The sequence below is a fragment of the Alligator mississippiensis genome, chromosome 7 (assembly GCF_030867095.1).
Source record: "Alligator mississippiensis isolate rAllMis1 chromosome 7, rAllMis1, whole genome shotgun sequence".
Taxonomy (NCBI): Eukaryota; Metazoa; Chordata; order Crocodylia; family Alligatoridae; genus Alligator; species Alligator mississippiensis.
Window position 1 is genome coordinate 7424732 of NC_081830.1, and position 27585 is coordinate 7452316.

General features: G+C 57.6%; 4 protein-coding genes across 8 annotated transcripts; 3 read left to right on the top strand and 1 right to left on the bottom strand.

Annotated features, from left to right (window-relative positions):
- Positions 1-48: 48 nt before the first annotated feature.
- PABPN1 (poly(A) binding protein nuclear 1) lies at positions 49-6012 on the top strand. The gene is made up of 7 exons (XM_059730451.1): positions 49-184; positions 598-712; positions 1328-1395; positions 1483-1589; positions 1745-1832; positions 4279-4427; positions 4924-6012. The coding sequence occupies exons 1-7, from the start codon at positions 74-76 to the stop codon at positions 4961-4963; spliced, it is 678 nt and encodes a 225-aa protein (XP_059586434.1). The 5' UTR covers positions 49-73; the 3' UTR covers positions 4964-6012.
- A 4268-nt stretch (positions 6013-10280) lies between these two features.
- On the bottom strand, positions 10281-17534 carry EFS (embryonal Fyn-associated substrate). 5 transcript variants are annotated; one of them, XM_059730448.1, is made up of 7 exons: positions 16332-17531; positions 15088-15239; positions 14093-14386; positions 13855-13953; positions 13231-13740; positions 12398-12502; positions 10281-12238 (listed from the first exon to the last, which is right to left on the bottom strand). In XM_059730448.1, the coding sequence occupies exons 2-7, from the start codon at positions 15091-15093 to the stop codon at positions 11816-11818; spliced, it is 1437 nt and encodes a 478-aa protein (XP_059586431.1). In that variant the 5' UTR covers positions 15094-15239; positions 16332-17531; the 3' UTR covers positions 10281-11815. The 5 variants fall into 5 exon arrangements, with proteins under 5 accessions (XP_059586431.1, XP_059586432.1, XP_059586430.1 ...); XM_059730449.1 differs by having other exon boundaries at positions 12398-12499; positions 15088-15271; XM_059730447.1 differs by having other exon boundaries at positions 15088-15271.
- Positions 17535-19001: 1467 nt separating this feature from the next.
- IL25 (interleukin 25) lies at positions 19002-21558 on the top strand. Its single transcript, XM_059730452.1, has 3 exons — positions 19002-19588; positions 20446-20696; positions 20948-21558. The coding sequence occupies exons 1-3, from the start codon at positions 19580-19582 to the stop codon at positions 21183-21185; spliced, it is 498 nt and encodes a 165-aa protein (XP_059586435.1). The 5' UTR covers positions 19002-19579; the 3' UTR covers positions 21186-21558.
- Positions 21559-22159: 601 nt separating this feature from the next.
- Positions 22160-26415, top strand: CMTM5 (CKLF like MARVEL transmembrane domain containing 5). The gene is made up of 5 exons (XM_014610850.3): positions 22160-22286; positions 24389-24541; positions 24866-24961; positions 25407-25491; positions 25911-26415. Exons 1-5 carry the CDS (start codon positions 22173-22175, stop codon positions 25934-25936), a joined length of 474 nt encoding a protein of 157 aa, XP_014466336.2. The 5' UTR covers positions 22160-22172; the 3' UTR covers positions 25937-26415.
- Positions 26416-27585: the final 1170 nt, after the last annotated feature.

Sequence of the window (27585 nt, forward strand, 5' to 3'; positions counted from 1 at the left end):
GGCGGCCGGGGGGGCCGGCGCGGGGGGTAGCCGGGGCGGGGGGACGCGGGGCGGCGCCGGGGGCGGCCCGGTCATGGCCTCCACGGGGCACCCGCACCCGCGCCCGCACGGGCCCGGCGAGGAGCTGGAGGAGGAGGCGGGGCTGGGCGAGGGTGACGCGGGGGACTCCGCCATCGAGGACCCGGTGAGGCGTCACGTGGGGCGGCGGGGGGAGGGGTGCAGGGGCAGGAGTGGCCAATAAGGGAGCGCTTGGGGGAGCAGGTCACAGGGCAGGGAGCATGGGTCAAGTTGGGGTCAGAGCAGGGTCATGTGAGGGGCCCCAGGCTGCCTTGAGGAGAGCGAGGGGGGGGCCATGGGTTGTGCTGCAGGGGGTGTAAGGGAGCAGGGCAGGGGTCATGGTGGGGTGAGGAAGGGCATCACATGGGGCAGTGTGGGGGGAGGGTGGGGATCTCCCCCATCTTCGGGGAGAGGGGGGCATGGTGGCCAATCAGAGGGTGGTGGGGAGCAGGGGGGAGAGGATGCCATGGGTCAGGGTTAGGGATCCAGGGTAGGCAGAGGGGGAGGGGGGACCAGACCAACCCTGGCACCTCCCTCCAGGAACTGGAAGCTATCAAGGCCCGGGTGCGAGAAATGGAGGAGGAGGCTGAGAAGCTGAAAGAGCTGCAGAATGAAGTGGAGAAGCAGATGAACATGAGCCCCCCACCGGGCAACGGTAGGCGCGCCAGTCCCACCTCCCTCAGTGCTGCTGGGTGGGCGTCGGGCCCTGCCAGCCCAGGGTAGCTCCGCAGTCAGTCTGGTACCATCGTGCCCCTGCCCTGGCTGCATTGTGGGGGCAGCCGCCTTGGGCATGCTGCAGATCAACTCAGAGCATCGTGCTGACCCTTTACCTCCCCGTTGCTGCTCTGTTTTCTGCTCCGTGCCCCTTCCACTGCCCTGCTTTCTATTTCCAGCTCCATCAGTCTCTACTTTCTGATCCCTGCCTTGTGCTCCTTGCCCTTTTGGCCACTCTTCCTTCTGTCACTGCACTGCCTGTCTCTTTCGTGCCCCTCCGTCGACCAATCCCCTGCCCTGACTTGCACGGGCTTCTTATGTCCCTTTTGGCACATATGCTCACCCCTGGCACAAGTCTCATATCAGCCCCATTGCATTCTTGTAGGTTTTGCACCAACTTCCCGCTGTTTGCCTTGTCCTGATTTCTTTTGAGCCAACTGCCTTAGAAACTGCAGCGTTGGTGACGGGTTGGGGGAGAGCACGTGTATTGCCGGGGAAATCTGGCTCACAATGCCCCCTGTTACTAACTCCCTGCTTTGTGCCTTCCTTTCCCCAGCTGGCCCGGTCATCATGTCTTTGGAGGAAAAAATGGAGGCTGATGCCCGGTCCATATACGTGGGCAATGTAAGCATGGGGCCATATGTGGAGGGGACTGTCGGTGGACCCTGGGCCCAGTTTCTCAACCTCATGCCCCCTCCACTCTTCCCACAGGTAGATTATGGGGCAACTGCTGAAGAATTAGAAGCCCATTTCCATGGCTGCGGCTCTGTCAACCGTGTCACCATTCTGTGCGACAAGTACAGCGGGCACCCCAAGGGGTGAGTAGGGATTGCTCTGGGGGTTGGGTGACCCTGGGAGGTGCTGGAAAGAAGCCCTGCCCTATGTAACCCAAGGCCAGATTTTTTTTGGAGGGTCTAATATCTAGGACTATATACCTCCCCCTCTGAATACTTATGCTTTCCCTATCTCACAGGTTTGCCTACATCGAGTTCTCTGACAAGGAGTCTGTACGGACATCAATGGCGCTGGACGAATCCCTGTTCAGAGGCAGACAGATCAAGGTGAGCCTCTGATCCCTGCTATCTAGGACTTGCCAGGCCTTTGACATGTATAATCCATGTCCCCCAGAGCTAAAATCTCCTGAGAGGATAAACTGCCATTTGTGGGGTCTGATTGTACGTCAGCTGAGCCCTTTGTTGTGTTTCATGCCATTCGAGGGGCAGTGGTGCTGGCTAATGTTCTCCATTTGGTCTTCCCCCTTGTTGTGACCATATTTACCCGAATCTAAGACGACCTGAATTTAAAATGACCTCTGAACAATTGGATTCTGTATATGGAAATTTTATAAATTTATTATAATTTGCCAGGTAGAGAATCTAATTACTGGAGGGTTGTTTTCAATTAATTCCCTGTCACTGATACAGCAGGGAAAGCAGTGGCTTGGGTCCAGAACAAGGAGCAATGGTCTCAAAATGCAGGAAAGAAAGTTTAGGTTGCATATTAGGAAAAACTTTCTCACCCGGGGGTGGGGGGAACAGGTTACTTACAGTGCTGGTGGAATCTTCATTCTTGAAGGTTTTTAGAGACCTGAGTAGACAAAGCCTTGGCTGGGATGATCTAGTTGGGCTCGTCCTGCTTTGAGCAGGGGGTTGGACTATGTGACTTCTGAGGTTTCTTTCAGCCCCCATTTTCTATGATTTAGGTGGTCTGTTCCACTTCCCCATCCTCCTCCTTTGCTATCAGATGCTGCTTAGGCTCTGTTTCCTCCAAGTGCTGCTGACTGGCTAGGCAGGGGACAACGTTTTCATGGGCTCTGCCTAGGAAGGAATCTAGCCAGAGCTGAGCTGTGCCTAACAGTGTGGAGTGGAAGGGTCCAGAAGCTGCTGAGGGAGGGACAGATAGTTGCTGTGGGTCTGAAGAGTCAGAGCTGCGGCAGCCACCTGTCCCCATCTCATGCTGTCTACTTCCTGTCCATCCACCCCATCCCCATTTTTGTATACAAATCTAAGATGGACTTTTCTACCCATGCTGATGGGGAGGGAAGGGGGAGTAAATACAGTAACTGGTGACCTGAAACCATCACTGGTTCTCTTGCTTCTTGTCCTTCATTTATTAGGTTGTTATGGGCCTTTAATGACAAACCAGGGGGCTTGTCACTTCCCAGCACAGGCACAGCAAAAGCCACTGGTAGATGAGCAGGCGAAGGTGTGATAGGATCTGATGTGCAATCCCCACAATCACACTTCTTGTCAGCATACTGCACTTGTGTGGTAGGAGGTGTAATGGTTGAATTGAGGATCGTATCCTATCATGCCTTATTACTGGTGCAGGGAGAACCTAAGGTTGTGATGTTGGGAGCCCTGTCAGCTGATGAACCTACCCCCAAGGCTGGGAGCCCTGTCAGCTGACCCAGGCTCCCATGGTGCACCCATGTGTCTGAAGTGTTCCCCACAGCTGGGAGAACAGGTCAGCTGATCAGACTCCCAGCCTCAGAGGCGTGCTGTGGGGCATGGGGTCACAGCTTTGCTGCATGTTCAATTCATGTCATGATAGGAACCAGCCCCAAAGTTATTACACGTTTTTTGTGGAGTAACGTGTTTTATTCCTCATTGTCCACAAATGAATGCAATTAATGACATGATACAAGTAATAGCTTAATAAGCAATTAATGTAACATGTGCCAGGGGCTTACTAGACCTATCTTGCACAGAGACCAAAAGTAGATACGCAGGGGGAGACTGAACAGGGCACGTTCTCCTCCCTGCTCCTCTTCCTCCTCCACTTGCCCCGATCTACTGTGTTTAACACCAGCTGACGAACCTTTTGTTTTGAGAATTGGGCCGGTCCCCTTTTGAGCTGGGTTAAACTCCTAGCCTTCCCTTACCTCTCATGGTAGGGACTTCCCTGGCTGAGTTGCTCACAGTGTGAAAAATAATTCCCTTTGGCTAGTTTTAAACCTGTTGCCCAATAGCATCCCATGGACCAGTGCAGGCTGGGGACTGACTAGCCAACTAGCAGCTCTGCAGAAAGGGACTTGGGAGTTACAGTGGACAGTAAGATAGATATGAGCCAACAGAAGACTGAGAGGGAATTTAATAGCCTTCAACTACCTGAAGGGGCGTTCAAAAGAGGATCAAACTGGACTGTTCTTAGTGGTGGGAGATGACGGAACAAAGAGCAACAGTTTCAAGTTGCAATACGGGAGGTTGAGGTTGGATATTAGGAACAGCTTTCTCACCAGGAGGGTGGTGAAGCACTGGAACAGGTTACCCAGAATCTCCATCCTTGGAGGTTTTTAAGGCCCGACTCAACAGAGCCCTGGCTGGGATGATGTAGTTGGGGCTGGTCCTGCTTTGAGCAGGGGTTTGGACTAGATGTAACCTCCTCAGGTCACTTCCAGCCCTCATTTTCTATGATTCTATGATGTTTTAGGATATAAGCTGATATTGGGATTCAGTTTGCTGTCTCCTGCCTCGATTCCTCTGATCTCTTCTTTCTGACATCCAGGTGATCCCCAAAAGGACCAACCGCCCTGGCATCAGCACAACAGACCGTGGCTTCCCCCGGACCCGGTACCGAGGCCGCGGCTCCGGCTACAGTAGCTCCCGGGCCCGGTTCTACAGCGGCTACAGCAGACCCCGCGGGCGCGCGTACAGGTCCGGCAGGGCAAGCCAGGGGGGCCCAGCCCACCTGGGCTTTCTCTCTAGCTCTGGGAGGGCAGTGGGGGAGGGGCTGGGTGCCAAAACCCCTGGGTTCCTGTCTGACTGGGAGAGGAGTGAGGTTGAACTGGGAGCCAGGATTCTTGGGTTCTATCCCAGCTGCAGGAAGGGCATGTGGGGGGGTGGCAAGTTAGAAACATCCCAGGGAGGCTGGGAGCTAGGACTCCTGGGTTCTGTCCCAGCACAGGGAAGGCAGAGGGCTTGGTTGAGTTAGAGTAAGAGAGGCCAGCAGCCTGGACACCTGGGTCGCATCCCAGCTTCGTGGGGGAAGTGGGCGTTGCGGGGAGCCTGGTTCTAGAAGGACTTGCTCTGTGAACGGAAGGGCCCATTGCTGGGAGTCAGGGCTCCTGCCTTCTCTGGCGCATTCTTGTCTCTTCCCATCCTCTATTTTCTACTCCTCTGTTAACCCGTTCCCTTGTTCTTCTCTTCGCAGGGGCCGGGCTAGAGCGACCTCATGGTATTCCCCTTACTAAAAAAAAAAAAAAAAAAAAAAATAGAGGTGTTCTTTAGGAAGGACAGAAAAAAAAAAGGAAAAAAAAAAAAAGAAGAACGTGACAATGATGAAAAAAAAATACTGTGGGGGGGGCACAGCTGTCTGCACTGAGCCAGGGCTGTGCTCAGGGGTCTGGGGCGGGGGGCATGGCCGCCCGTGCGCTTCACTCCTCTGCCCTCCCTAGACACCCCCCTCTGTCTCTTGCCCCCTACTTCCCCACGGGCTGAGAAATCGGGAGGGTAGCTCCCACTGCCTGCTGGGTGTTTTCCTTTCCCCCCCACCTCAGCGGCCTGCATGTCTTGATGCCTCCCCACCACACACGTCTTTCTCTTCCTGTTCTTCCAGTTCTCTGGGGGCCCCACAGAGTGTGTGGAGGGGTGGGGGCTGGGGGGAGAAGGGCCTGGCTGTCCCCTGACACCGGCTCTGTCGCTTCCCATATGTTCTTTCTTTAACCCTCTCCCTGCCAGCACAGGGAGGGTCTCGACTCCTTTCCCTCCTGTTTGTCATTTGCTTTCCCCCCCTTCCCCCAGCCCCATCAGGCTGGGTGGGACAGTGGCATATAGCCACCCCTCCCTCACTGACTTATTCATTCCCTTCCCTTTTCCCCTCATGCCCTGACTGAAGAGGGTGGCACCTGCCCTGTGTCCTCCTATGCTTTCCTTCCCCTCCTCCCCACCCTTTACTGCTGCATTCCCTCTTTCCCTGGGGTGGGCTGTGTTACATGCTGTATTTGAGTGTCTTTATCTTTGCAGGTGTCTTTAGCCTTGAAGGAATCTTCAAGCGCCAGGAAGCTCTTGAGACCAGATTAAAATATTTTTTTTGGAGGGGGGGGAGTAGGGCGGGAGTCTATGGGAGAAGAATAATTTTGGGGGTGTTGCTTTTTTTTCCCCTCCCCCCTCCCTGACTTATTTTTATTTCCAGGCTGGGGGAGGGGAAGGGCTGGGGGGGGAAGAGGGAGGAAGAATATAGAAATTAAAAAAAAATGTTAAGAGGGCAGGAAAAAAAAATAAAAGATGTTTTTGGAAGAAAGACTGGTGCCCAGATGTGTAGATTTGGATGCTTTGGTGTCTTGGTCAAGGCTGGGTGGCAGCACTCATGGGTTCTCGGTAATGGCTATAAACAGCTCTGCGACAGGTGGTTGCATTTCAGCCTGGGGTGGGAGGGGGCTCTGAGAAATATAGGCAGCAAAGGAACTTGATTTGGATTTGAGATGGGGCTCAAATGTGGAAGCAGCAAAAAATGACTTCAAGGCAAAGCATGAATGCCCTTAAGGAGGTTCCCAACCTGAGCAAGAGGGAAATGCTGACCTAATGCAGCTGATTGAAACCTCAAGCAGGCTGTTCGGGAGTGAGCAGTGGGTCTACATGGACAACAGAAATCACCAGCAAGGAGGGAGCCCTGCGGTTAAGGAGCTGGCCTGAGCCTTGCTTAGGAGCTTGATCAAAAAATCCTTTGGGTGATTAAGCAAGAACCAGGAGGGCAGAAGTGAGGCGCTGGACACTGAAATCAACATGGAGATGGATGCTAACTTGGACATGGTCCGGGAGCTGGACATGTCCTTTTCCTCTTGAATAGGGATGAAGAGGTAGCTGAGGAGCTAGGTGACGAGGACATGAGTTATAGAAATTGCAGATTAATCAAAGGTGGGAGCAAAACGCTTTGAAAGTGCTGCCTGTGGGGGCCACGGTGGGAAGGAAAGTGCTGTACCCTTCTGTTCATTCAAAGGCATAAATGGTCCTGTTTACATGCAAGAATTATCTTGACTAGTGGGTGCAGTTCTGGTCTCCACATCTCCAAAAGGATGTAGTAAAATTAGAAAAGGTCTGGAGAAGGACAACCAAAATGACTGGCCCTGGAGCAGTTGCCATACCAAGAGAAACAAAGTAGGCTTAGACTCTAGTTTGGAAAAAAGGCTGAGGAGAAGGCCTATAAAATCAAGAAAGTTGTGGACCAAGTGAACAGGTAACTTGTTCAAGTGCCAAGATACCACTGAAATCAGTAGGGGACAGGTTTAAATCTAAAAGGTTTTTTGTTTGCTTGTTTTTACACCATGCCTAGTTAATCTGTGGAATTCATTGCTGCAGGACATGGGTGAAGCGGATAGCAGAACCAGGTTCAAAAAAGGACTAGACTAATTGAAGGTAGACAAACATCTTAGTTGGAGATGTTTCTTCTGGTATCTAAGCCAATAATGGAGGGCATGAACAGACCTATCTCGTTTGGTGCTCTTCCTTCAACCGTCAGTTCTGTTGGAGACTGGATGCTGGGCTGAATGAACTGTTGGATCTCTGTTCCAGAATAGTGATGGAGCAGTGACTCCTTTAGCACTGGTTGTGGGTAGTTTTCCTTTCGGGGCGGATGTAAATATAGCATTTTTCTTTGTTTTTGTGGGAAGGGAAGTGCCAAGGTTTTGATTCGGAGTGTTTTTTTTGTGAAACCGTTGGCCAAAAATGGCAGAGATGGGGGAATTGGATCCTAGAGGTACTTCAGCAGGTGACATGGAAAGTTGAGTTAGGTAGAGGACGGCCACCAGCATGTTCCTTGGAGATCTAGGGATCTCTATTGTAGAGCACGATTTCTAGTTTGGAGGCCCTAAACTTCAAGAATGTGGCCAGATTAGAAAGAGTCCAGCACAGTGTGTTAAAAATGGACCTGAAAAGTAAGACTGAGGAAAGCTTGTAAGGATTAAGGTGATTTAGTCAGGAGAAGAGGCAACGGGAGGTTTGATAAATCTTCAAATACCTGAAGGGTGATCACAGAGATGATCTTTTCTCTGGCTGTAGGGCACAGAACTGGGAGCAGTGGCCTCAGTTTTCCCTGTTGCACTTGGAGGTTGCAGATGAGAAAGTTTGTGATAATGAGGGTGGTCATGATGAGAGAGGGGGTGGGATCTCCGTCCCTAGAAATGTTCAAGAGCAGGTTAGAGATTCTGTTGCAATGGTTGAGTCAGGGATGATCCTACTTTGAGCAGAAGGCTGGACTAGAAAATGTGTCACGTGGGGTCATACCAGTGGTCCATCTAGCCCAATAGCCTGTCTCCAACAACAGCAGAAGTGGATGCTATATTGAACTGGATATCTCTAGTGTGATCTGTGCCCTTTTCGGTACCCTTCCTGGTGATCTTCAGAAGGTGTCTTGATGCCCACCTTGCTGGGATCATCTGACCCCAGTGGTTTTTCCTGCCCAAGTCCAGAGGGGCTGGACCTGATCTGTAAGGTCCCTTCTAGACCCTAACAACTACGAAGCTGAAAGATTCTGGAGGAAGTGTCTCCAACCATTCTGTTCAGTAGCTGCTGATAGATCCACCATCCATGGTCCAGTCCCTAGTTGAACCTGACTGCTCTCTGCCTCCACCCCTTCCTGTGGCAACAAATTCCAGAAGTTAACTATATGTTGCATAAAAAGACTTTCTCTTGCTAATTTTAAACCTCACTTCTCCGCATGTCAGTGGGTGCCCCTTTCTTCTAGTGTTCTGGGACTCGGTGAACAAATTCCCTGTTCACTTAGTCCACACCCTTCATGATACTATAGAATCATGATGTTTTTATAGATGACCTTGCAAGGTCCCACCCAGTTCTCCTTTCCCATGATCCTGTGTTGTTTTTAACAGTGAGCTTGGTCTTTGAACTAAGTATGTTGTTGTGATGATCTAACAAGGTCTCTTCCAGCCCTAAACTGTAAGTCTGTGAATCTGAAGAGGACTGCAGTTGTCACACAGGAAGGTTTACAACCTGGCTGTAGGAGCCGAGCAGAGTTCAACTTTGAAGCCATGCCCCTGGGGACCAGTAACGGGGACTTCGGAGGAAGAGAGGAACCGTAGGATGACTGAGCCACCAACATTAAGCAGCCCACCCCAACCATTGGGCATGTCAAGTCGGGTGTATTCAGTACTCCCAAAGTGATACTTCATAGCCATTAGATAATGCATTGACAAGGTGCTATGAGCTATTCTGTTTTTCCATGTTAAAAAAAAAAAAGAATTTGAGCTGGGACAAGTTCAAAGGAAGGCCCCAGAGGTGGCAAAGGGAGGGAAGATCTTTCCTTATCAAACAACTTTGGAGGGACTCTGACACTGGATGAATTGGCGAAAGGGTACATTTGCTACTGGAAACAAGGCTTTTTGGTACAACAGGGAAACGGGGCCCTCCAAAGCCCAGCAATAGTGGCAACAAGGTTGAGTTGTTTCTAGGTTTACCTGAATGGGTTTAGAGAAGGGATGGTCTGATTGCACAGGGACTTCAAGCTTAATGTCTATGAGACAGATTTGTTGTCCCTGGGTTTGGTTGTAGCTTGGTGGATGTCTGGTTATCCCTGGCTTCAGGCTATTGGTTGGTTGCTAGTTCAGGTTCAGAAGAAATTTCCTCCCTACCCTCAATGCTTCTTAGAGTCCTAGAAAATGAGGGTTGGAAGGGACCTCAGGAGCTAGCATCTAGTCTAACCCCCTGCCAAAGGCCATTCTTGAAGAAGGGCCTTCTGTCCCCCAAAGCTTGAAATGTTTCTCCCAACTTACTGCTCCAATCTAGCACCAAGAAAATCCCCTCATCATCTTAGTTCTTGGACCACTGGTGCCAACATCACTCCAAACTTACCACTGACTTCTTAGGAGCTTTGCCATGCCCAAGGTTGGGGGGTTCATCTTGGGTGGCACTGAGGTTCCTGTTAGTATTTAAACCCCACCCCTCCAAAAAACAACAAAACCCATTACTTCCTGTCTAGAGGACCCTTTGGGGTCAGTCTGATGCCTGTATTTGGGGATTGGGAACAGCATGGTGGTATTTCTGCGTTCTGTAGATCAGGGCATGCTCCTTTGAAAATTGCTAGTAATCTGCACGGGTTGCAGGACCCTTGTCTTGACCTGTTGCTGGTGGGTGTGTGGGGTCATTTGGTGGGGTTTAGTTTTGGGCAGTCCTTAGATTAGAGGTGGTTGGTGGCCTCCAGGCATAGCCTTGATGACTGGAGATGCCCCACAAACCTACTGTCATGCTGTGCCACTTACACTCCAGATCCCCCCCCCCCAAGACCTCCCCACAACAGTCCCCCTGGCACTGGGTGGCTTGCAATGGGGAATTACAGGCATGGGGTGGGGTGGACACTGCCTCCACCTCATGGGGACATCTCTGGGATGGACTCCTCTGGTCTCCCTTGCTGCCTCCATCCTGCTAATGACCAGACTGCCCCTTCCCCAAACCCTGGGTCCCCCCACCAAGCCCCATCCTTTAATCTGGTCCCCTCACATGCTCTCAGCTTCCTGGGGGTTGGCTGGGAGGGTCCCCCGGGCTTTCAATCCAAACTTGGGGTCATTTCTTTTAATTCATTTATTATTTACAAACCTAGAAAAAATATTTCCTGAGAGAAAGGAGGAGGGGTTGGGACGAACCTTTGGGGGCAATGAGTTTCCTGCTCTCAGCTGCGGGGGGCAGCCAGGAGTTTCCCACAATCCTTTTGCATCCCCCCAGAAGCCTCTGGGCCTCCCCTGATCCCTCCCCCAACATTAGCCCCCTCCCTAGGTTGTTCTTGGCTCCTGTTCTTCTGTGATCCTCTTCTCCCTGCTGCAAACACCATTCTCCCATGATCCTTTGCATCTTCCTGGCATTGGTTGTCACTCCTTCCCCTCCCATGATCCTTTGCTGCTGCTTGCCATTGGTTGTTCTACCATAGCATTCTGATTTCTCCTGGCCTTGGCCAAGGTCTCATGAACCCCTACTTCCTCTTGGCATTGGCCAGTCTCCCATGATCCCTTGCTTCTTCCCCTATCTCAATTCTTTGGCATTGCCCTGATACCCCAAATTCTAGGAGGGTCCATCTATAGGGGTCCAGAGCTTTCAGTATAGAAAGTGTGGTGCTGGTGACCCTACAAGTAGGTTTGGTGGTTTCTGGGAACAGAGGTCACAGAGCTCTTTGGTTTGGAGCGTGGCAGGTGAGTGTGTGGGAGGGGGCTGCCGGAGATGGTGATGGGGTGGGTGGGTGGGTGGGGGGGGTCACTCAGATGCAGAGGGGAAAGGTCAAATACTGTTGTGGGTCAACGGACCTACATTAGGGGTCACTGACCAGAGCAGGGGTAGGAGGTCATAGTTGGGTTGGCACACCGGATAAGAGTCAGGGGTCAGAGGTCACTTGGTAGAGTTTGAGGTCCCATGAGTGTCTTTTTCTTTGGGAATGCCTGGGGGGGTGGGGGGGAATCAGAGGTCACAGGGCAGTGATGATTGTGGGGTTCAGGAAGGGCTCAGCTCTCAAGTGGAGGTGAGTGTCCTGGCTCTTGGGGTATGGAGATGTTACTAGAGGTCAAAGGGCAGAGGTCAGGCAAGCACCATTGTCCATCAAGGCACTGGAGATCACAAGGCAGGGGTCAAAGGGTGTCTGAGAAGGAGGTAGGTCCTGGGTACTGGGATGGCTCCAGAGGGCAGGCTGCAGGGGGCACTGAGATGACCTCGGTGCTTAGATTTCAGGGTCCAGAGGTCAGGCCATGAGGCACTGCAGATCAAAGGTCAGAGCTCGGCGGGGATGAGTGGGAACTGATTTCACATCGGGGGTCAGAGGTCAAGGCAGCAGGACCTCTAGGTGGGTACGGATGTGATGCCCATGGTCAGAGGCCAAATGAGTGGTGCTGCCCACAGGCGCCTAAATGGGGTTGAAGGTCAAAGGCCAGAGATCTAGCACACTGGGGTCAGAAGTCAGGCCAGCGGCACCTTTCAGCAGACACGTGATACCAGAGGTCCAGCACGCTGAGCTCATACCAAGGGTCAGAGGTCAGAAGTCAGGCCAGTGGCCCTGGTTGAGCCAGAGGTCAAAGGCAAAGTGAACTGATGCCACTGGAGGTTAAAGGTCCACAGGGTCAGGAGGGCGCTAGTGCCCCCAGCAGGCTGGTGAAGGCCAGGGCACGGCGGGCCAGCTCGGCCACACGCTGGCGGAGCAGGCGGGCGGCAGAGGCGGAGGGGTAGCTCAGGGCAGCCCCCTTGACGGCCAGCACAGCCTCGCGTAGCGCCTGGCACAGCGCCCCAGCTGCGGCACCCACATGGGCTCGCACTGGCGCAGAGGAGGCCAGGCGGGCCAGCGTGTCTCCCACGAACACCAGCTTGTGCGCTGTGACGATGACTCGTTTGCCATGTGGCACAAAGGTGCCAGGCGGCTCCTGGGCCTCGGCACTGGTCAGCAGGGCTGCCATGGCCGCTTGTAGTGCTGTGTAGTGGCCCTGGCACTGCCCTGCGTAGAACTGCAGCAGCTGCGCATCCTCGGGACCAGGGCGCGGCACCTCCTCCTGCAGGGGTGGGGTGGGGATCAGGCCCACTCGCATGCGACTCAGATGTCTGGGAGGTCCCTCACCCACTCAGCTGGGAGCGGGACCCAGGTGTCCAGGAGGTTACCATGCATCTTGCCCACAAATGGGACCCAGGTGTCTGGGGAGGGCATCTCCTACCTCCTCCTTTGGTAGTGGGGGGGTCTCAGGTTCGATCCCAGGTCCCAGCAAGTCCTTGGGGGTGGGCTGGTCCATATTCGGGGGCTGGGATCTGTCTGTACCCTGCTGGGATGAGAAACGGGATGGAAAATCCTGGTCAGAGGTTGGGGACATGGACTGCGAGAATTAGGGGCCACACTGGGACAGGGTAAAGGTCATAGGACAGGGCAAAAGTTAGTGTAGGTCATAGGGCAAAGGTAGTAGGGCAGACCACAAAGCTGGGTTAGGGGCCAGAGGTCAGGTTGGCAGTCGGGCTCAGAGACTGCAGGCCCAAATTGCTGTGATGGTTAGAGGTCAGGGGACATGAGCTCAGGTTGGTATAAGGGTCAGAGGTCATGAAGCCAGGTCTAGATTGGCATGAGGGTCAAAAGTCAGGGGACACCAGCCCAGGTTGGTGTGAGGGGCAGAGGTGAGCGGTCATGTAACCATGTCCACGTTATTCACAGGTTAAAAGGCCAGATGTGATAGGCATGGGGTCATTAACCCAGGCCTAAGTTGGCTTGAGGGTCAGAGGCCAAGGGTCACAACCTCAGATTGGTGCGAGGGTCCAGAAGCCAGGGGCCACACACCCAGGCCAAGATTGACATGAGAAGCAAAGGTCAGAGGTCGATGCCCCAAGATGGTGCGCTGGTTAGAGGTCAAGGGTCACAGCCCCAAGTTGGCACGAGGGTCCTGGGTCCCAGGCTCAGCTTGGAGCGGAGGTCAGAAGACAGGAGTCACAGCCCCGAGTCGGCATGGTGGGGGTCAGAGGTCATGACCCCAGGTGGGAGGTTGCAGGCCGTGGCCCCACTCACCTTGAGGTGCACGTAGTCGTACTCGTCGGGCAGCCGGATGCCCTCGTACTCGTTGGGCCCATCGCCCTCAGCCAGTCCTGGGGGGGCCAGCGGTGCAGCTGGGGCCGGGGGTGGAGGCAGGGGCCGGGCCTGGATGCTGCCCGAGCGCCGCGGGGCGCCAGGCGAGGGCAGGGCGGGCAGGGGCCGACGTGACAGGCTCTCAGCTGAGGGCAGCCGTGGCCGCCCCCCCTCGCCTAGCCCCAGCGCCCCCAGCGCCCGCTCTAGGGCTGGGGCTGGGGCTGGGGCCAGGGCAGGCACCGGGGGGGGCCCAGGCAGGTCATAGATCCCCCCCTCACCCCCCAGCACATCCTCAGGGGCTTCATACAGGTCGGGCAGGGCCGGGGCACGGCGCAGGCTGCCGGGGGGTGCCGCATAGGTCTCGTCCTGCTCCCCCTCCTGCCCTTCAGGGCCCTCGCGGGTCGGGGGGAGGTCGTAGGGGGCCGAGGGCAGCGAGGACGGCACGGCGTACACCTGAGGGGTGAGGGGGCGGGTCAGCAGGCGAGGGGCGGTGCCACGCCCCCTTCTGACTCCTCCTCCTCCCGGCACCCCTTCTCTCCCTCCTGCAACCCCCCCACCCGTCCTCACCTCCCCGGGGTCCCCGTCCCGCCGGGCGCCGCGGGGCACATTGTAGATGGCATCCAGGGGCAAGGGGCAGGGCCGGGCTGGTGGGGGCACCACGTACACCTGCAAGAGGCAGAGGCTAGTCAAAGGCCCGGACACCTGGGTCCCCTCAGTCCGGGTCTGGGGATGAGATATAGGGAGACCCTGGACATCTGGGTTCCCAGGCTGGGCTGGGGGCCCTCCCGGACACCTGGGTCCTCACCCCCTGCTCTTCCTCCTCCTTCTTGTCTTCGGGCGGTTCATGGCTGCGTCTCCCAGGCCCCTCATGGAGGCCGGCACTGGTGGGGCCGGGGCTGGGGTCCAGGGGCCCGGGCTCGGGCAGCAGGCGCACGCGGTTGGCGGGCACAATGCCAGGCTGGCCGTGCAGGGCGCAGAGGTGCCAGCCAGCTGGGCCTGGCGCTGCGGGCTGCAGCAGCACCAACAGGTCCCCCCGCCGGAAGGACAATTCCTCGGGGCACTCGGCCACGTTGTCATACAGCGCGCGCGCCAGCCGGGCCTGCAGGACAGGGGGGTGTCACGGGAAGGGGGCAGAGCCACCAGGTCCACGGGCAGGTAGGGGGGAGCTTTCCCGGGACCACAGAGATAAAGACAGGGGTGAATGGGGGAGACCACCCCTCCCCCACATGTGCACACACATGAATGCGCATACACATGAATGCACACACACAACTCAGGACTGCAGGCCTTAGACACACACACACCCACACACAACTCAGGAGTCTGGGTGTACACCCACACACACAGCACTTTCCCCAGCAGTCCAGGCTTCAGATACACACACACACACACACACACACACACACACACACACACACACACCCCCCCCCCCCCCCCCCCAGGAGTGTAGGTCTTAGACACTCACACAACCCAGGAGTTCATGTCTCACTCACTTCCTTAACACCAAGCTGTCCAGGTCTCTCTCACACACTCTCATGCTCACACTCTCACCCACACACACCCACACACACAACTTGGGAGTCTGAGTCTTTTTCTCTTTCATACACACACATACAAAACTCAGGAATCTGGGTGTCTGTCTGTCTCTCTCACACATGCACACCACACCCAAGCATCCAGGACCCCCCTATCCCAGCCATATCCCCCCAAATTCCAGCTCAAACTCCCCCCTTCCCACCCACTCCAGGCCTTGTCCCTGACCGTTACTGCCCGGCTCCCAGCCAGCAGAGTGGTACTTACACACATGCTGTCCTCCACAGATCCGGCGCTGGCAGGGAGCAAAAGAGCGGGGAATGAACGAATGAAAGGAGCAGAGGAAGGTCACGGCTTCCCCGTTACCTCCCCGTCAAGGCCTCTATTATTGCCCAGCCGGCAGGATGGTTCCGTCCTTCCTGCCACGGAGAGAAAGAAGGAGGAAGAAAGCCTGAAAGAAGGAGAAAGACAGAAATGGAACGACGTAGAGGAGAAGAAAGCGCCCAGTCTTCTGCAGGACGTCAAGGCCTCCCTTGATCCGAGCCGTTGGCTCGTTGCCTTTGCGAGGGGCCCTGGGCATCCAACTCCTCTCCTCTAAAAGCACTTGAATGCTGGGAGAAAATTCCTTCTTCCCAGGAGATTTGCCAGGAATATAAGATTTTTGACCCGATGGACAACCCCAAAACCCAACAGCTCCCCCCAAAAACCTTCTTGGATTTACAATTTTGTCTGACACTGGGGAGGCAAAATCCCTGTAATTGTTCCACGTTTTTTCCAGTGTGAAAATTGCCTGTCACCCACCCCTTCTTCCCCGAGCCAGGGGGCCAGGCCCAAAGGCCAGGGAGGTCTGTGGAGAGGACTCAACACGTTGGAACAAGGCCGTGTTTTGCAATTGCATTTGCAAAGCAAATGCAAGGAGTTTGCAATCTTTCCTCCTCAAATACCAGCCAGGGGGGAGTATACCCATGGACCCAACCCAGAGCAACGCCCAAGCCTTGAGGAGAAAGAGCTGAGGACACAGGGGGAGGGCTGGAAAAGTCTTCCAACTTTTCCTTCCCCACCCCAGCTCCAACAGCTCAATCCAGAGCCTCCGAATCCGGCTACACTCCAACAACTCAATGTTTGCCCTTGAATCCAGCCGCCGATGGGTCCTTGAAACAAATGGAAATGTCCAGAGGTTCTCCTAAAATAATTCGAGGTGTTTGCAAACTCCTTACATGGCTGGGGAAACTTGTTGCTGGGGGAAAAAAGCCAAAAATTTGGGCAAAAACTAAACACTGAGTTGTGGGTGGGGGTTTTTTTTTGGTTTGTGGGGGGGCATTTACCATCCCAAAACCGCAAGGTTTCCAAGCTGGAAGCAGGCCCTGCAGAGTCGGCCTATGGAAGGGGACGTGGAGAATTGTGGGTGGAGAAACACATCCCAGATTCTGGAGATGAAGGAGCGGGGGGGGGGGGGGGGGGGGTCCTGAAATCCAGGGTTTTTAATCAGTGCAGGGAAGAGAAGAATTTACCGGTGTTGATGTCTGGCAGAGGAGCAAATACAGAGAGCTGAAGAGATGTCCAGAGGTGATGGCAGCCACCGAGAAGACCTGGTATTAATCGTCCAGTGGCCACACAATTCCAGGGTTCTCTGTTGGCCCGGAAGCCGTGGGGCCGGCCCTAGAGCTGGACTGCTGATGGGGCCAGCCAACCCCTGGCACCAGAGACAGACAAGCCCCAGCTTTGGGTACTGAGCCTGGGCACGGAGTTGAAGCTGGGGACACTTGTACACACGAGACTGACCCTGGGGAGAGAGGGAGGTAGCGAGGGAGAGTGTGGGGGATGGCAGGGGGGTGTGGAGAGAGAGGGAGGGATGGATGGATGGGGCCATGGGGGGTGGGTGGGTGGATGGATGGATGGGTGCATGGAGTGCATGTGGGGAAGGAAAAACACATGGGGGCTACATGGGGATGGATGGCAGCATGTGGGAAAGGAAGGATGGAAGGAAGAACATGGGGGGCTACGTGGGGATGGATGGATGGATAGGTGGGTGGGCTGATGGATGATGGGACCGACAGATGGGGGCCATGGGGATGGATAGATGGTGTAAGTGGGGCTAGACAGACAGGCAGCAGTGTGCACATATGTGTGTGCACTTGCATGTGTACAGACAGACAAACAGGTGTGCACAGACAGCCCTTTGGATCTCTAATGGCTCAGCAGCACCCCCAAGGGGGACTGATGGGTCCATTCGTAGGGAACCCTAGTGTCCCTGGCTCTTGTGACCAGCCACATCTTGGGGCATCTCTCTTGGGGCACCTGTTCACCCCCTCACACCTGCTCACCCCCATGCTGGGGCCAGGATCAAGGGGGGCCACACAATTCCAGGGTTCTCTGTTGGCCCGGGAGCCGTGGGGCTGGCCCTAGAGCTGGACTGCTGATGGGGCCAGCCAACCCCTGGCACCAGAGACAGACAAGCCCCAGCTTTGGGAACTGAGGGGGGGAACTGAGCCTCGTGTGTACAAGGGCTCCCCTTGTTTAGTTGCCCCCACCTCAGCACCCAGTCCTGCAGTGTCCTTCTCCCTCCTTTGCCATCCTCTTCACGCTCCTTCCTTCTCTCCACCCCTTCAACGTGGCCAAAGTTTCTCTACTGCCTTCCTGCCTCTCTCCTGCCAGGCCCTGTCACCTTCTCCTCCTTTCCCCCCTTCCTTTCTTCCCCCACCCCCAGACTCAACCTCTCTGTCTTTTTCACCCCCTCTGTCCCCACACTCCTCCCCTCCCCGCCTTGTACGCTCCCCCTCTTTCTTTGCCAACTTGCCTGGACTTTGTCTTCTCTTTCCCTCTCAGTTGGGTTGGGCTGAAGGGGGGTGGGTTTCTCTCCTCCTTTGTGTCTCTCCTGTTCTGTTTTTCCAGGGGCCTCCAATGCGCCAGAAAATCGAGTCCTTTCTTTCCTTCTTTTCTGTGTCTTTCTTTCTTTTCTTTCCCAGCCCTCTGGCAGGGGAGGAGGGAAGGGAGGAGAAGGGTGAGAAGGGATAGAATTACAGCCTGGTCTCATCCCACTCCCAGCCCTGGGTCCTAGCGACGCGGGCTGGGCTGTGCAGGGCAGGGTTTGGAGAAAGCCCCTTGCTATGGTCTGTGGGCCCAGGGCTGTTGGAAGCCCAGGTCAGCAGGGAAGCCTGGGAGCCCCAGTCTGGAGACATGGATCCCCAGAGGCAGCTTCCTCAAAAGAACCCAGGCATCCGGGCTCCCAGCTGCCTAGGAGACCTCCGTCTCATCCCTGAGCTGGGACCCCCACCAACCCCGAGTGGGAAGAGAGCCCATATGTCTGGCGCTCCTGCTCTTGCACCACCCCACCTCCTCCAGACCTCATGCCCCTCTCCCACCCCCAGAGTGGAACCCCGGAGTCCGAGGCCCAGGCCACCAGCCCTGCTCTGACCCTTTACACCCCAGGGATTTCCCAGAATGGGAAGAGGACTTAGTCGTCTGGCTCCAGCCCTATCCCTGCCTGGAGCTGGGAAAATCCTGGGTTGGCACCAGGGTCGTTTTAGTAAATGGAGGTCATCAGAGCTGGGCAGTAACACTACTGATGAGCTGGTCATTAAATCAATCTTGATGATGAGTCACTGCCCCTTCCTGATGAATCAGCAAAACTCCCCAACATCCCAGTACTCCTACCACCCACCTGCCAGTGCCCCTCACTCCCAACCCACAGTCCCCTACCCCCCTGGCTCTACTAGTGCCCCTCACTTCCAACCCACTGCCCCCTGTCCTACTGGTACCCCTCACTCCCAACCCGCAGACCCCTGCTACTCCCTCCACCCCAACTTTTCCAGGCCGGGGCTCCCCTTGTTTAGTTGCCATGGTGACTGGCCTGTTGTGCTTGCCTGTCCCTGACCGCAGTGGGTGACTCCTCATGCAAATCATCCGGGTTGGAAAAGCCTGTGGGAGTCGGGTTCCCCGGAAACACCTAGATACGGCTCCTCCACCTTGGGCCCAGAGCTTGACCCCCAGACTGGTCCTGTTCTTGCACCTGGTGCCCACTGCTGGCTGCTTGCCCGTGCCCAGGGGCTCCCTGGTGGGGCCCGGGTGGGGAGGCAGGGGCAGATCCCATGCTTGCTTGGGGCAGGAAGGGGATGGAGGGGAATTCCAGCTGGGAGCAGGGTCACTGGGGACTCCTGGGTTCTCTCTCAGCCCTGGGAGGGGCATGGTGGGTGGCATGGGGCAGCGGGTCCTGGACACCTGGGTTTTTTCTCAGCTCTGGGATAGCTGTAGAGGGGGTTATAGATAGACCTGGGGAGCCTGGATACCTGGGACTCCCCTCCACCCCACCCCAATCTGGGAGGAGGAGTGGACTGTGATTCATGGTGGGGTCTTTTGTTTCCAAAACCACAGGCCCAGGGAGAGAGGCTGAGGGAGCCTAGGACTCTAGGAGGTGGTGATTTATGAAACCTGCATGCTGCCCCCTTCCCAGCCCTGCTGGCACCCCTCCCAACCCGCAGCCCCCTGACCCTACTGGTGCCCCTCACTCTGGACCTGCAGCCCCCTGCCCCACTCAGGGCCAGCTGGAGCCCCTCACTCCCAAGACCTGTGATGGATTGGCGTGTTGTGGGTGCTTGGAAAATCTCCAGGTCAGCACTGAGTGTCCAGGAAAAAGCGGTTGTGGGTAGTTTGCATTTTGATGATAAGATGGAAATACCTCATCCATAAAACCAGGGCTCCCAGCTCCAGCATGATCAGAGCACCAGACTCACTGCTCCCTGTCAGGACCTGACCCTCAGGAATGAAGCTGGTAAGTCTCAGGAGACCTGGGTCCTCTCCCTGGCTCTGGGAGGGGTGGGGCGGGCTGGGGTAGGGAGGCTGGGGCCGGGACACCTGGGTAGTACTTGATTCAAAGCCTTGCTGATGCTCCTCACTCCTGACCCACAACCTTCCAGCCCTGCCAGTTGCCCCTCACTCCTGACCTGCACCCCCTGCACTTCCCAGACCCTGCTGGTACCCCTCACTCTGGACTTGCAGCCCTGTCCTCTCCCGGCCCTGCCAGTGCCCCTCAATTCTGAACTGCAGACCCCTGCCATCACCCCCACCCCAGCTCTGCTGGTGCCCTGGCTCTAGGCAGAGAGTGGGGGTCTGGTGGGTTAGAGGGGCGGGGGGCTGGTAGCCAGGACGCCTGGGTTCTTGCTTTGTTTGGGATGGGGAAGGAGAAGATCCAGGACTCCTGGGTTCTCTACAGGCCTCTGGGAGGGGAGAGGGGTCTGGTGGAGAGCCCAGATGCCTGGGTTCTCTCCCTGCTGTGGGTGGGCGCTGGGGGGCCAGATGCCTGGGTTGTCTTGTCTGCAAGGGCTGCATTGGATGGGGGAGGGGACCACACTGTATGCCTGAGGTCTCTCCCAGCCCCTGCCTCACTGGGCCCCCAGTAGGGCAGAATCTGGGGGCACTGGACCTGTCCTAGGCTGCCCAGTTCTCTCCTGGGCCCGGGCTGGGGACACTGGGGTCCTGGTGCCATGGGGCAAGTGCATCAGAGTAGCCACCAACCCCTGCCCCATCCATGCATGCATGCATCCACCTCTTTAGTCCCCATTGTCCCCATCTAACCCCCAGCCTTCGTGCACCACTCATCCCCAACCCTCACCGCTGTCTGTCCTGCAGGCCGCTATCCTGATGCTACAGGCCGTGGCCGTGGCCATGGCTCAGCACTGCCTCAGCCCCTCGCACTGCTGCGGCCAAGCCGAGGTGGATGGGGCAGGTGCCCAGCTCAGCTACGGGCAGCCCCGGGCCCCGCAGCCGGGGTCCTGCAATGTCTCAACTACTCCTGGCCCAGGGCTCAGGTTACCAGGTCCCTGCCATGCCAACCCCAATGGCCCCCTCAACGCACGGGCCATCGCCCCCTGGGACTTCTGGTGAGTGCCCGTCCCCCGCCCCAACCCATGGCTCCCTGGGGGCACTGGGGTCCCCACAGCGGGATGGCTGGACTGGACAAGGAGCCTTGCAGCGGTTCTTGGGGGGGAGGAGGACACCCAGGTGCCCTGGACTGGAGCAGAGGGGTCTTGTCCCCAGGGCTGGCATGGCCGGGGGCCCTTGGGGTTCTCTGAGCACCGGCGTGGCCCCGGCGTGGCCCCCCAGCTCATAACAGCCTCCTTTGTGCCCCCAGGGAGGACTGTGACCCCGCACGCTTCCCCCAGCGCCTGCTGCAGGCGCGCTGCCGCTGTCGCCACTGTGTCTCGCTGCGGAAGCCCCAGAGCCAGGACCTGGGGGGCAACTCCATGCCTGTGAACGTCAACCTCACCGTCTACTACAGACAGCCCTGCCCCGGCCGCACTGGTGCCTTCTACCTCGAGCCGCGGCCCTACCAGGTGGTCGTGGCCTGCGTCTGCCTCCTGGCCAGATGAGCCCCCTGGGCAGGGGACAGGATCAGGACCCCCTGCAAGATAGGACCCCTGCATCAGGCTGCACCCTGGACTGGGGTCCCCTCAGATTAATCCCCACAGGATTGATGCCTTTTTCTCCCACTCCCCATCATCCCCAAGGATAGGATGCCCCAGGATCAGGTCCTCTCAGGATCTTCCCCTCACTCCTCTAGGATCAGTCCTCACAGGGCTCTGCCCGGAGTCTGGTTCTCCCTGGTGGCTGTAGGTGCCAACATGGGGGCATCATAGCACTGAGGTTTGGGGGGTCCTCAGGTCTGATTTGAGGGGGTGCAGTAGGTCCAGGCACGGGCAGGACCCTGGGTGCCTGGCTCGGGGCTCAGCCCCTGGGAGGGCAGATTTGGGGGTGCCCCGGGGGGGGGGTCTTAGGTGTACATCTCCCTAGCACTGAGTTTTGGGGTCCTGATAGGCTGGGACTGGCGGGGGGAGGGGAGGGAGTTGTCCTGGCATTGACCTGGGACAGGGGTAAAGGGGGTCCAGGTCTGGGGCTGTTTTTTTGGGGGGGGTCTCTCCTAGCCCTGGTGGCCCCACTGGACTTTAGTGTGGGAGGAGGTGCGATCCCCCTGCTTCTGCCAGGGGCTATATTGAGGGCGGGATCTGCCTTCCCCACACATCTCGGGATCTGGAATCCCCAGATGCAGGTCAATAAAGTTACCACTGTGACTGATGGGCACAGGACTGAGCTGGTTTCTTTCACCCCCAACCTTGGTGGGAGCTCCCTACTGGGCAGGGCTGGGCCCAGGCACCCCCTGCCAGACCCTGGGGGCAGGGCAAGGCTGAGGCGCCCCCCGCTGGCTGCACTATGCCCAGGTGCTGGCTGCCTCCCCAGCTCCCAGCGCTTTTCCGTGCCAGCCCAGGGGACAAGGCCCCTTTGTTCCAGCTTCGGGGGCAGCTGGGTGCCTGCCTCCCCCCCCCCATGGTGCCAGCCGGTGTCAGAGCTCAGTGTCCTGCATGGCTGCAGGGATGGGGGAGCAGGCGCCGGGCGCCCCAGGGGAGCCGCGCGGCTTTCAGCTGGACAAGGAGTTTCTGGCATCACCCAAGGGACTGCTGATGCTTGGCGAGCTGGTAACGGGACTGGGACCCTGCATGCTCGGGACCCCGGGACCCACCAGAGACCCCTAGACTGAACCAGGAACTCCCCCAGACCAAACCAAGGGCCCCCCCCCCTGCAGCTCAGATGAATCCAGACCCCCGCCCTGATCCCAACCCAGGGGCAGACCCAGAGGCCCTCCCAGATCCCAACCCAGAGACCCCCACAGTCCAGACCCAAGGACCCTCCCAACCAGGCCCCAACCCAGTGACCCCCCTAGGCTCCTCCACCCCGCTCGCCAGTCCAATCCAGAGGCCCCCAACCCCACAGATCCAACCCATGGACTCCCACCCCAAACCTCCCCACCCTCAGATCCCAGCACAGGGACACCAGACCCCCTCTGCCCACCCAGGTCCAAACCAGGGATCTTCTGAGACCCCCTCCACCCTTGCAGATCCAACCCTGAGGCCTCCTGAAGCCCCAATCTAGGTACTCCTGAGACATCCCAATCCCAGACCTCAACACAGGACCGTGAGACCCCCCTCCACCTCCCAGATCCAACCCAGAGGCCTCCAGATCCCACAGATCCAATCTAACCACCCCCCCAGAGCTCCCACACCCCATATCCCAAACCAGGTACCCCCCAGACCTCCTCCACCCTCTGACCCAACCTAGAGGCCCCCCAAACCCCAGATCACATCCAACCCCCCAATCCCCTAGATCCCCAAACCAAGCACCTCAGACCCTTTCCTACTCCCCCAGGTTCAATCCAGAGGCCCTCCCAACCACCCAAATCCAATCCAGGGGCCCCCCAAAAGTCCTATTCCCCCCCATAATCCAGCCAAGGGACCTGTAGACACTGCCACTCCCCAGGACCCAACCCAGTGACTCCCCCAGTGACTCCGCTCCCCCCACTAGATATCCAAACCCCCAGGTCCAACCCAGATGCCCCCAACCACCCCCCACCCCGATGCAATCCAGGGACCCCCTGATTTTCTACCCCCAAATCCCAAGTCAGGGACCGCCTAGACCCCCTCCACCTCCCCCAGATCCAACCCCAGACCCTTCAAATCCACAGATCCTGTACCCTTTCACCCCCAGATCCAAATGAGAGACCCCTCAACCTCCAGACCCAATCCAGATACTCCTGAGACCTCCCAACACCCTAAAACCCAATCCAGCCCCCCAGATATAACTCAGAGGCCCCTAGACTTCCCAGATCCAATCCAGACCACCCCAACATCCCACCTGCCCCGATCCCAAACCTGGGACCCCCAAGATCCAACCCAGGTACCCCCCAGATCCCCTTCCCCCCCCACAGAGCCACCCTAGAAGCACCTCAGACCCCAGATTCATCCCACACCCCCAGACTTCGCAACCTCCTAGATTCCAAACCAGGGGCCCCAGACCCCTCCACCCTGCAGATCCAACCTAGGGCCCCTCTGGCCCCCCAGATCCATCCCATTGATAGCTCAGACCTCCCAACCCCCTGATCCCAAACCAGGGACCCCTAGACCCTCCTCTCCCCCATCCCCATGCCTACCCCAGAAGGCGCCACGCCCTCCCAGATCCAACCTAGGTACTCCTGAGACCTCCCTACCCTCAGATCCCAAACCCAGATCAGAAGCCACGGACCTGCCAGACCACCCCACAGGTCCAACCCAGAGGCTCCCAGACCTCCCAGATCCAACCCATGGACCCCCCAGAACCTCTAGACCCTCAGATCCCATGCCAGGGACCCCCAACCCCTTCAGATCCAACCCCACAACCTCTCATGTCCAGTCCGGGGGCTCAGACCTAGGGTCTCTCACCTTTGTTCCTCCAGATCCCAAACTGGGGACTCCCGCAACCCCCAGCCCTGGACCTCAAGCCCCTCCCCAGACTCTCCTTGGCCCCTCCAAGCCCTGAGCTCTCTCCAGGCCCCCCACACCTCTCCCAGGCTCACCCCCTGCCCCCCAGCTTTCTGCCCTCCCCCCTGGGTCTGGGAGGGGCTAGGAGCTCCAGCCCTACCCCAGGGTGGGGAGTTGGAGGGGTTCCTCATGGGAGGAGGGAGAAGCATGGGGGATGCTGGGGGTGGGAGGCTCTGGTGGGGGATGGATGGGAGGTCTGGGGGCTGTGACCCACCCTGTCCCCACAGGCACTGAGTCTGCTGGTCTTCGCCCTGCTCACGGCCTCGGTGTCAGCCTACATGGGCGCCGCATTGCTGGAGACCCTGCTCACAGCTGCAGTTCTGGGCCTGCGTGGCACCCATGCCCACCACCACCTGCCCGCCCTGCACTGGCCCTGCCTGGTGCGTGCACCCGTGCCCAGGGACCCCTTGGGACCCCCTCAGTCCCACTCCAGTGCCCTGGGACTCCCAAGGACACTTCTGGCCCAGCCCCCGTGCCCCTGGGATCCCCCTAACTACCGTCACCGTCAGGCCTAGTCTCCAACCTCATGCCCTTCATCCCCCCTGGCACCCCTGAGCCCCCACCACACTGCCCTGGCACCCCTCCCTGCCCCCAGGACCCTCCAGCCCAGGGAACCCGGGACCGCACTTCCATGCCCCACCCCTGGATCCTCCCCACCCTGTGGTGACCCTGAGTGACCCCATGTGTGTCCCTACCACCCCCAGGACATGCTACGCTGTGGCAGTGCTGCCCTCATCTTTCTCGTCGTGGCAGTCGCTGCTGTTGCTGCCAGCCGTGAAGGGGCGGCTGTGAGCGCTGCGGTGAGTCTGTGGCACCCCCGCCTCCGTATCCTAGCACCCTGCATTGCGGCACCCCAAGACTCCCCAGTATCCTGCAAGCCTAGGACCCTGAGACCCTGAGACCCTGCTACCCCCTACTGCAATACCCTGGCACCCCAGACCCCGATACCCCAAGACCTCACATACCCCCATTCTGCAGCACCTCAAGACCTCCCAATACCCCACACCCTAGCACCCTGAAACCGCAATACTGCAATACTCCTGCAACCCTGAGCCCCCAATACTCCCGGCACCCTGAGACCCCCCAAGACCCCATATCTCCCAGCACCCCAGGACCCTGAGACCCTACACTGTAGCACCCTGACACCCCAATATCCCTCAACACCCAACACTGCAGCACTGTGCTACCCCAATACCCCGATACCCCGATACCCCTGCCCCTCCCTGACGCTCTGTCTCCCCACAGACTTTTGGGTTGGTCCTGGCAGGGGTCTTTGCTTACGATGGGGTCCGGACCTACCGGCTCCAGCATGCTGCGGGGCTTGGACAAGGTGCGTTCCCTAGGGTGGGGGGGAAGGTTGGAGGGGGTGGAGGCAGGGGCATCAGGCTGCTCGGGTCCCCCCAGCAGCCAGGGTGGTGGGGTTAGAGGGGATGGCGTATCACTGGGTAGGGATGGCGTCTGTGGTGCCTGGATGCCAGGCTCCATGGTATGGGGGTGGAGGTAGGGGGCTGTGGGGGGAGCCCCAGGCTGCCAGGACTCCTGGCTTCTTTGCCAGGGGGTGCTAAGTTGCATTAGTAAGTATGTGGGGGTTTGGGGGGGAGTTATGTTCTGGCACTGCCTGGACACTGGGGTTCCTTGGCACAGGGTGCTGTGGCACTGGGTGAAGGGATGGGGACCTGGGGCTGCCCAGATGCCTGGGTTCCCCAGCAGGGGGAGCTGCAAGACCCTGAATCGTCCTTTTTTGACCAGATTCCAGGGTGGAAGCAGAAGAGTGAGCCTGACCCACAGCCCTTGTCCCCTCCCCAGTGTCCCTCACTCCCTGCCCCCTTCTAGCCCTGCTAGTGCCCCCCACTCCCAACCTGCAGCCCCCTGACCCATGAGTCCTGCTAGCCCAACCTGCAGCCCCCTGCCAGTGCCCCCCTAGGTTTTGGTGGGGGCTTAGTGGGAGATGAGACCTGATTCTGCACTTGGCCTCGCCAAGCTCTTGAGTATGGGCAACCCCCCCTACCAAGGCCAGTGTGCATCAGTCCACGTGTCCATTTGTCCTGTCCCATCCCCTCTCCTCCCCTCTCCTCTGCCGTGCTCCCTGGCACACAAGTCTTCGGCATCCCTGTACAAGGAGTCTCACGAAGACCTGCTGCCTGGAGGACCCGGCACCAGTGTCCTTGTGTTTGCACGCATGTGTATGTCTGTGGCTTGCACGTGATTCCATAAACAGGTGGTCATGTGGCCCTCACATTTGTGCGTGTATGCAGTCCCTGTGGTGTGTCTCTCCATGCTCGCACGAGGGCACAGGTCAGTCCTGGTGGGTCCCCCCTTTCCCAGGGTGCATTCACTAGTGTTTTCACAAGGGCGTGTCACTGGCAAGTGCTTTGGTCTGGCCTCTTCACACGCTGCTAAGCATCGCACAAGAACATGCAAGGTTTCCCAGTGCTTGCACAAGAGTATACCCCCTGGTGCACAACTGATGGCTCAGAGGGGCCTGTGTAGGCATGGGCATGTCTCCCAGTGCCCACGTGAGTGTGCAAAACCAGCCTCTTGTGCAAATGATGCATGATTTCCCACGTACCTGTGATAGGGTACTGAGTGCACTTGTTACTTTAAGAGGAGAAAAGGCTGCCTGAGAAGCAGCCTGCAGGTGTGGGAAGGACCAATTAGAGTCACCTGACCAGAAGGGGTGGGGCTTGATGCATATAAACCCAGGGCCTGGAGCTGATCGAGCAGTCTACCCCTGAGAGCAATTGGGGGGAGGGGGAGTTTCTGGTTAACATTGAAGCTGGAGTAAGCAACTCTGGAGGTTTGTAGATAGGAGGACCTGGAGGAGGTCTCAGCAGGCTGGTGAATGGAGGGGTCGGGGATCAAGGGCTGGTGAGTCCATAAGCAGAAGCAGGCCTGGGAGTAGAAAGGCCTGAGAGATATGGCTAGAGAGCTTGTAGGTCAGAGAGGGGCAGGAGAGAGCAGAAAGCCAGGAAGCAAGAAGGGCAGGGTGCCCATGGTCCCAACCAGCCTAGGAGCAGGCTCAGGGTTTAGGGTAGGAGTCAGCAACATTTTGGGGCAACACCTGCAGCCTTGACTTATAAGATGTTGGCATGCTGGGGCGTATGGTGGGGAGCTGTGTGGGGCCTGATCCTTGTAGCAGTGAAGCCCTGGTCCCTTCCCTGCTGTCTGCCCTGAGGCATGTGCGCCAAGAAATGTGCCTTTGAGAGCCACACTCTGGCACCTGTGCTGGGGGGTGCCTACCCCTAGTCTAGGGGGACCAAAGGTCAGGGCCCTCTGCCAGAGACCAAGGGGGTCGGCGCACCTTTCGCCCAGAGAAGGGCATAGACAGGGTGAGGGAGCCCAGAGACTGGGGCCAGGGGCCTGAAGCCCAGGAGAGGTGAAGTGCCAGGGCAGGGAGACCTGGTCACAGGGACTGAGGCAATGG